The sequence below is a fragment of the Perna viridis genome, chromosome 6 (genome assembly GCF_037379345.1).
Source record: "Perna viridis isolate PV_CMFRI_1.1 ecotype Kerala chromosome 6, ASM3737934v1, whole genome shotgun sequence".
NCBI lineage: Eukaryota > Metazoa > Mollusca > Bivalvia > Mytilida > Mytilidae > Perna > Perna viridis.
The window spans coordinates 11,126,881-11,136,166 of record NC_142450.1 but is presented as its reverse complement, the minus strand read 5'-3'; the positions used below and the strand labels follow the sequence as shown (position 1 = coordinate 11,136,166).

The 9,286-nt window shown below is 33.3% G+C and overlaps 1 protein-coding gene across 1 annotated transcript; it reads left to right on the top strand.

Moving 5' to 3' along the window:
• Positions 1-5,514: 5,514 nt before the first annotated feature.
• Positions 5,515-8,552, top strand: LOC148613641 (pantetheinase-like). The gene is made up of 2 exons (XM_088587089.1): positions 5,515-5,790; positions 7,171-8,552. The coding sequence occupies exons 1-2, from the start codon at positions 5,590-5,592 to the stop codon at positions 8,410-8,412; spliced, it is 1,443 nt and encodes a 480-aa protein (XP_088443215.1). The 5' UTR covers positions 5,515-5,589; the 3' UTR covers positions 8,413-8,552.
• The last annotated feature ends 734 nt before the right edge of the window (positions 8,553-9,286 follow it).

Below are 9,286 nucleotides of genomic sequence, written 5' to 3'. Positions count from 1 at the left end.
TCCTAAATCAGTTGACGAATTGTTTTAAAAATTTCGGCATGGGTCCATCTAATGATGCTTAACAATATTACTTTATCGTGCCAGAAATTTGCTAACGGGAATGATTTTTGAGTTATCTGCAAAAAATTGCCTTCAGACCCCAATCTCTTTTTTTTAGTAACGGCGGCCATTATTTTCACGATCGAAAACTCCAATAATCATTTTGTGCTGAATACCCTAAGTTTACAGCCTGTCGGTCTAGTAGTTTCAGAGGAGAAGATTTTTAAAAATTAATCCACGACGATGACGACCGCCAGGTGAGCTAAAAACGGATCGGAGGATATTATTATTTCGTTTTTGTCCTTATTCTGCATGAAATTAGCAATTTTTTCAATGAAACTGGGGTATCAAACCATGGATGGTACCCCGGCCCCGACCATCAGATAGTGCAATTAAGACACATGTGTGAGAATAGATAATAATTTAAGCTAATTTTCATTAATATAGTCTAGAGCGCTCGAAAAATCAACCCGAAGGTCGTTTGCATGCATGCAGGCTTGTCTGCGTTTTATTAACCTACATAAATATATATGATTTTCTAAAGCTTAAATTAAAAAAGTAAAGAGTTGAATAAGAGTCATTTCCTTAATTAATTGGTTATGTTAAAGTATGGAATAAAGCATGTATAAACCACACAAAACAAATAACTAGCTCGCTTAAAAGCAAATGAATGACCAATGGCGCAAAAAAAATTACATGTAATATGTTATGCCAATCTGATTGTTGACTATATGCTTGGATATCAAAAGCACCAATTTTAAACGTGTTTACTGAGTAATACATCTGGTACGGGAATAGTTAACAATTTCATGGCAATAATCACCTTACAGACTGAGAATTTCAAACGGCACATGCGCTATATGTCTTTTATACAGACCAACATAATTCTATCTGCAAAATCTGTATGAACTATTATTATTCATAGTATTGAAGGAAGATTGAGACCTTTTAAACGGAGTATTCTTTTCTGTGACCTTGCAAAATCCCGTGGACATATATGTATTTTAAATTAACTACTAGTGTCTAAATGATGTAAAAAATAATGTGTTCAAAATATTATGAAAGATTTTTGTCAAAAAAATTTGTATGGTATAATTGCAAATATCAACTGCAAAAAGTCCTTTTCAAATGGATATAATTGGCGGGAAAACTCCTTAAAAGGGGAGATAATTGGCGGGAAAATAGAAGGGTAATGGGAGTTTTAGTTTTAGGTTTTTTTATTACATGAATAAAAGAGTTCGGGGACCCCACTTTTCTTTTTGAAATATGGAAGAATCCCAGTTAGTTGTTTTTGATACAAATTTGTAGGAAATCTTATCTACCAGTTATTTTTTTTAATAGTATGCACAATAGTGAAAACTTCCTACAGAATGCATATAAAATGTTGTCAAAAATAACCTCTGGTAAGGCTCAATTATCTTTAAATCAAGTTCGCTGACCCACGTTTTTGACAATTAAATTCTGAAATATGTTCACTCAAAGTAATTTTCCAGAAAAAATATGAACATCTATCTACGAGAAAAATAGAAAAATAGTTTTGCTAGATTTTTACCGGATTATATTCACTTGCAATTTGATGGGTGCGCTAGCGAAGCAGGACATGTTTACCCTTCTAGAGCACCTCTTCATGTTCATTGCCTGAACATAGCTGAAATATTGCTCGTCGGGCGTTAAACCCAACAATCAATCAACCAATTTGACATTCTTTGCTTTGTGTCCAATTTTACTCTTTTTTTGTTTTTGTTTTTGTTTGTTTTTGTTTTGTTAGTTTTTTTGTTTTTGTTTTTGTTTTTTTTTTATGCACAACAGCATGTAATCACTGATACTATCCCCCCATCAAGGTAATATATGTATCGCTTATTAGAATATTTTGGTTATAGTATAAATATCAGGCTTAGATATTTGCTTTACAAAACTTCAAAGACATGCCTATCGGTCGAAGTTTTGTATTTACTTCTCAATGGCTGATCCAGAAAACAATTTGTGGTGTTCTAAAATGAACTTCATTTGGCCTGATTTTTTTTCATCTCCGAGTCATTGCATAAAGTGAGTTCCAACTAACGGTGTGCTAATGAGTCGAATATAACCTCGTGAAACTGCAGGGTTTAACTACTCTTTGTTCAACTTTGTATTTTTCGTGTCTCTTAACGAATAATTGATTTAATTTAAATTGTTTTTTTGACCACACCGAGATAAGTGCCTCTTTTTTTTGACAAATTTGTGTTTTTGTTTTGTTTTTATTTTTGGTCTGGATTTTGTTTTTGTTTTATTTGCTTTTTGTTTTTGTTTGTTTGTTTTTTGTGTGTTCGTTAGTTTTTTGTTTGTTTGTTTGTTTGTTTGTTGTTTTTTTTTTTTGCTTTTTTTTTTGTTTTTTTGTTTTTGTTTTTTTTTTAGGGGTCTTTGTTTCGAAGAAATGCTTTGTAAGGTGATCGTGTGCAAGGGCCATGTGTAATAATTAATGGTTTGATAACAAAACACCTGAAATTGATCTTCTGATCAAAATAAGAAATTTCAACTGTAAGAGCAGTAATTTTAGGAAGGTAGACATATGAGGCCAACATGAGATATCCTTTAGGGGACCCATAGTTAGGAACAAGAAATACAATTTAAATTTTTTTATGGTTTGGACATAAAAAGTTCTTTAGAAGCAAGAATTTTACAGTTCTTGTCAATAGTAATGGTACCATTCTATTTCATTTTTTTTTTATTTATAAAACATATATTTCGCAGGCGCGGATCCAAGGACTGGCGTACCGGGCGTAACCCCCCCCTAAATCGGTAAGAAAACTAATTCACCACAAGTTTCAACCCATAATATTTTTTGCCTTGCTTTGCACGGCATTTAATTCAATTTACACCCCCCCCCCCAAACTCAAATCCTTGATCCGCCCCTGTTTCGAATCATAAATAGTATTACTTTGCTGGTAAAGGTTTCGAAGCGATTCATGTAAGTTATCCCCAAAATATAAACATATAACAGGTAGCATTTAAAGAACGGTGGAAATAAAAACTACATAATACTTCCATTTTATAAATTTCTTCATCTTTGTCTCCTTCTTTAATTTGTAAAGAAAGCTGTGGTTAACTAACTAAATACTATTTTCCCAATTCTCTGAAAACAGTTCTTAATTTAACCAAGTGGCGAAAAACAAGGAGTCAAAGTATACTTTTTTGCCTACAGATCAGAAGGCAACTTTCACGTTTAAAGCTGGAGAAATCTTCGATATAAAAACAGTTAAATTCGTACCTCAGAATCTTTTTGTACATTGTACTTACAGTGGTTGCATTGAAAGTTATATTCCGTAGTTCAAAAAGCTTTTAGACGGTCCTGATTTTCTACAAAAATGGCGATATCACAAATTTCTTTTAAAACGTTCGTGTCGTTTTTAACAGTGTTTGTAGTGTCCGTGGAAGGTATTCTGACATGTAACCACTAGGAGCGATTAAGTATTGTATGTGCTTTATTAGGCTAAGCTTAGCCGGGATGTGTGCATGTACTTTTCGATCGCAGCAATAGGCCTGTCTCTTAGATGAAAAAGCCGGCTGTATCGATATCGACCCATGGCTTTTGTGAAACAAGCTAAAAATAAGGCGTTCAAGTTTCCTTTAACCTTATAAGAAGATAAAATATTCGAGTACGTCTGTTAATTTCCATCTCAGTAATTCAAATGTTTAGAAATCATGTATTTAGTGTCAGTCTCTTTAAGAATCTGGCAGTGGGTAAGACAGGATATGAAAAAGAACTATTTAGAAATTTATTGGACTATTTGCACCACAAGAATCATGGGAAAATAGACAAGATTTAGACTTAAGTAAATTGGGTTATAATTTCATTGAAATTCACTGAAAAAGCACATTTCAAGGGAAGAAGAATCTGTAAAATAAACCTCATTTTTCAACCTTTCTATTGAAAATTTTCTTATCAAATCCAGTGATGCACAGATCAAATAACAGTCTTTTCAGTTAGAGCATCATTGAGTGAAACTATATCGTCAGATTGGTGGGTTTTGACACACATAATTCTGATTTATCCAATTTTGCCTGATTCGTACAAACACTCACATTTGATAGACTATCACCTTACCTGTAGTAAACATTGAATTTCCTTTTAGAACGGTTTTTATAATTTTGGGCTCGGTATATTGTACTTTTAAGTACCATTCTGCGTAAGAATCAGGTAGTGGGTGGCACATCATTTTTTTTCTCAATCTAGGCTTTTTGCCTTAAATATATTCTATACAACTTGAAAATCACTGAAAAGCTAATTAAGTTCATTCTGAAGCGTATGTGACGTAGAATGTTTTTGACTGCTTATATAGGGAAAAGTGTGGAAAAATTTTCTCACCATTTTCAATAATATATTCAACTAAATTTGACCTATCAGAATCTTAGAGAGGCACATTTTACAAACACTTTGATGAAATCTTCTGGAGGTTATGAGATAAAAATACTTCGATAATGCAAAAAAAAAATCTCTGCGTCTGTTTCTTCACATGCCACACCTAATACACATTTCGCCTGACTCTTAGATAGAGAAGTACTTAAGTAGCATACAGTCTTTATAAAAATAGACAAGAGATGATTCATGCATGCCGGTACCCCACCGAATGCACTTTTATTTCTTCATTAGAATCAGTTATCGACCACATTTTCATTTGAGTGTTGCACGTTCGAGATAAAATCTATATAGACTGCACACGAAATTAGCACGTAACAAGAGTTAGTGTTCTTGATTTTGTTTTATTTGGTCGAGAGTGGGAGATAAATGAATGATTTTCTCAACTGTGCAGATCAGAAAGCAGAAATTATCATCGCTATGTGAAAAAATAGCATATGTTGACTGAAAAAGATCCTTTGTTTTGTGGATATTTCTTCACCACGAATCACTTTACCATTGGTAGTGTTTCAATTTTATGCGGACTGTTATTTAAACAAAAATAATATATGTTGTGAAGTGGCTCAAATTAATTGTAAATAAGAAAAATGAAGTAGTGAACAATAGCCACGTTTAAAATGTAGAAAGGAACTAAATACAAATAAAATATGAATAAACGTAAAAATATTGAAAAATATGAGCTCGAATTTTCGGTCTTACGTCCTTCGTCAGAGGTATAAAAATATTAAGGAGAAAACTGTTTGGAAAGCAGGACATCACGTCCCATCAAATATTCTTTCACTCACGCCTTGATTTTTGCTAATATGTCGATAGACCAATATATATGTTCTATTTGTTCAATATACTTTGCAAAATTTCACCATTCAATTCCATCATGTTCATGTTTTGTTTGATATGACAAAATATTTTAGATCAGATAATTAAAAAATAGAAAAAAATATATTACCAACAATTAACGGATTATGTCAAAGTTAAGTATAAGTAATCAACTTTAAAAGCATCCGCTCTCCACTCATTGGTAACATTTGACTGATACAATATTTTGCGAGATTAGAGAGTAAATACGGTTATCTCTAACTTGTTCTGATACACTTCTTCTGGAACAGTATAAATTACAACTTGTCGCGTACACTTGTGGCAGTCTAGGTATCAAAATGCTTAGTGTTATATTTTCGTTATATTTTATTACTTCCACATCTTGTTTTTCCACAAAAACATTCAAGGGAGCAGTGTACGACCATGTTGTTGTTTTACCGGATAATAGACATGAACGTGTCAATCGTTCGTTTGCACTTGACAATATGATGAAAAACATTATAGTATATAAGGAACAAGCAAGATTAGCGGGGACAAAGGTATGTATAAATACGTTGAACATCATAAATCTTTTATAGGTAATTAAGGTATTCCTATGGTTCACACGATTTAACAAACGATCTGTATATTAAAACATTGTACCCAACGTGTCAGCTGCCTTTAGTGAACTAAGAGGCTTGTTCATTCTAATTTCTGCGTTCTCATATGCTGTTTCTTGCCTGAATTAGGCAATTCGTTCCAAAAATCGACTTTTTATGCGCGCGTACCATTCCTAAACGAAAGCCACCAAACATATATCGGCGGTTTTTGGGTGTTTCTTATCTGCGTTATGTTTAAGGTATTCTAGAAATTGCGAACATTTTCCAAAGCGAAAACTGCTCCACTGAGTTATGGATATTTGATCATTTGTAACTAGTCGATTTGTTTTAATGAAGAAATGTTATTTAGTTGACGTTTAAATCGACAACATGCTTGAACCGTGCTTTCTTTAATTTCCTGGCAAGACCTGGTGAAAAATTCTTCTAAATGGACTCTGGTCCATTTTCTGCAGATGATTTTATAATCTGCAAACCCTGTTGATGCTATAGATTCCATATTTGCCACGACTAGATGATTTTGGCGAGTCTGCAGACTTCTTATATGTAACTACTTTATTTGCTACCGAAAACTCGACATTTTGGGGCAAACGTCTTTCGGGGAGAGACATCTTAAAATTGTCTTGTCGATTTGAACGTCAGCTAAATGATATTTTTTAATCAAAGGTGTATTTGACAGCTGATCGATTGAAAAGTAATCATTTCTTAAAGTAATCAACGGTAAATCAATACATGTAGTCAATTGAAAAATCAATACATGTAATTAATGGGGAAATTAATACAAGAATACTAATTACAAACCGGTACATGCATACTGATGACAAATGGATAAAGATTCATAACTCTTGAGGAAAAGTTTCGCTGTGCAAAATTTTCGCAACCTCTAGGATACCTAAAAAAGAGCAAAGAGTAGACACATGCCGAAAAAAAACCAAAAAATAAACGATATACTGTATTACAGTGTGGTGTAGTGTACACACCGTCAGTGTATACACGATATATCATTGGTTTCGTTTCAGTTTAAATTCCGAAATGTACCAATAACAAACATGAATACTTTCGGCGAACACAATCACCCCTATGCTGTGATTAGTGCAACGTGTTTCGTGTAGCTTTTGTATTCCGCGTTGGATTGGGAAGGTCACGTGTTTCATAATTATTACTTATTGAGCAATGATGAAAGTGAAATGAGATACAGGAGATGGGAAATGGGGCTGAAAGGTTAAGCGGTATTTGTTGTTATGGAGAGTGTGAAGTTTATCCCATGATAAAGATGTTAGTTTCAGTTCAAGGTACTTTGTTACACTTTTATTCTTTTTTCAGGGTGTAGATATCTTAGTTTTTCCTGAAGATGGAATTCATGGAATAGGGTTCAACAGAAAAGGAATTGAGTCGTATTTGGAATTCATACCAGACCCTAAAAAGGAACTTTGGAACCCTTGTGAAGAACAAAATAGATATAATAATACAGAAATACAAAGAGCACTTAGTTGCATGGCAAAAGATAATGGTTTATATTTAGTAGCCAATATGGGAGATTATCAACCATGTCAAATTGAAACGGATAAACACTGCCCTGCTGATAACCACTACCAATTCAATACTGCTGTAGTTTACAATTCAACTGGTTTTCTAATCGCAAAGTATCATAAAATTAATCTCTTTTTCGAATATATGTTTGATTATCCTCCAGTTCATGATATAATATCGTTTGAAACCCCGTTTGGAAAATTTGGTGTCATGATTTGTTTTGATATCTTGTTTAAAAATCCGTCAATTGCGCTTGTAAATGATCTTCAAGTAGGTAATATAGTGTTCCCAACGGCATGGATGGATGCTCTGCCGATTTTATCGGCCAATCAATTTCATTCTGCATTTGCTGCAGGTTTAGACATAAACTTTTTGGCCGCAAATATAAAATTGCCGGAAAAAAGATTCCATGGAAGTGGAATTTACGGTCCAAATGGAACATATAGCTTTTATTACAGCGAAGACCACCGTGGTAAATTGATAGTTGCTGATATTCCGGTAATCAGAAGACAAACTTCTCCCAGATTAAGACACTATACCAACTTTCCTGTAACAGATATTAATAATTATGAATTCCATGCAGATGTTTTTCATGATACTTATAATTTCGTTTTAGTTTCAAGACTTTCTGATGATATTCGAGTATGTCAAGGAAATGTGTGTTGTTTACTTTCCTATACTAGACAAAATACAACGGAATTGTTCGCATTTGGAGCTTACGATGGCTTACACACGTATGAAGGCAGATATTACATGCAAGTCTGCATTCTATTAAAATGTGTCAACAACAGCATCTCAAGTTGCGGAGCCCCAGAAAAAAATAGCAAAACGTATTTTACGAAAGTCCGAATTCAAGGTACTTTTCAAACTCCCTATATATACCCGGAAATTTTATTATCTACAGGCAATAACTCTCTTTCTCTCTCTGACCCATCAATGTGGACATACGCAAACAGCATTTTGGAAGCAAAGCATGGCTTTGAGAATCCTTTAGTGTCGACAGGGATGATTTCAAGAATATACAGTCGAGACTAAAAAAGCAGAAAACTTACAATAGAAATAAATATTGTATAATTATCTTTGTTGTGTTAAATTTTGCATATTGTTTATATGATATTTTTTAGTATTGTTTTATCCATCAACTGTCAATTGTCATTATTAAAAAGAGGACTACATTTTATCATCATTTTGATTTTTATGGGGAAACAATAGAATTTGAAACTGCAATACAATACATTCTTATAGGTGTTGGTATTTTTTTTTCTTGAAACGATGTAAAAAAGAATCAAAGGAACCAAGAAGATTGTAGCGGAAATAAAAAAAGGAAAACAGACAAATATAAAAAAGAACACAACTTAACTAAAATAATACATGCATAGTAACAATAGTAAATGAGCAACTTGAACTCCACAAAACTGGGTTCATGGTACAGGTTCACCGGTAGGATAAGCATCCCTTGCTTTTCTAGAAATACCCGCCGAGTTGCGCATTTAAAGTCAAGTCCGGGATAGACGAAGGAGGAAATAGAAATCAATATATGACACGTTAAAAAAATTGGTTGTCATTCAAACAAAAATGAACCCCATCATCGACGCCTTTCCTTCCCATAACTTTCCTAATATTTGAGTTGATTTGATTACATTAGTTATTGTTCATTGAACTTCCTAAAAAAGTATTTAATACCTAAAAATCTACTAAGTATCTTTATCATAATTTATCATGATGCAGATTCGGAAAGTCAGAGAAAATCTGAGCAACCTTGATAGATCAAGCTTCCAATCGCTTTTGCAGGACAAATCCATTATTATGAAAAAGACAGACAAAGCAATAATATTGTTGTAATGGATAAGAAAAAATAGTTAGCAGTAGCATATAGGCAGCTAAGCAGTCATCACTATATGAGCACTGG

What these genes read in the sequence shown, in the direction of transcription:
- LOC148613641 (XM_088587089.1), top strand. Translation starts at nt 5,590, where the DNA reads ATGCTTAGTGTTATATTTTCGTTATATTTTATTACTTCCACATCTTGT. An exon ending in CAAGATTAGCGGGGACAAAG is followed by an intron (nt 5,791 to 7,170) that starts GTATGTATAAAT and finishes TTCTTTTTTCAG; the next exon opens with GGTGTAGATATCTTAGTTTT.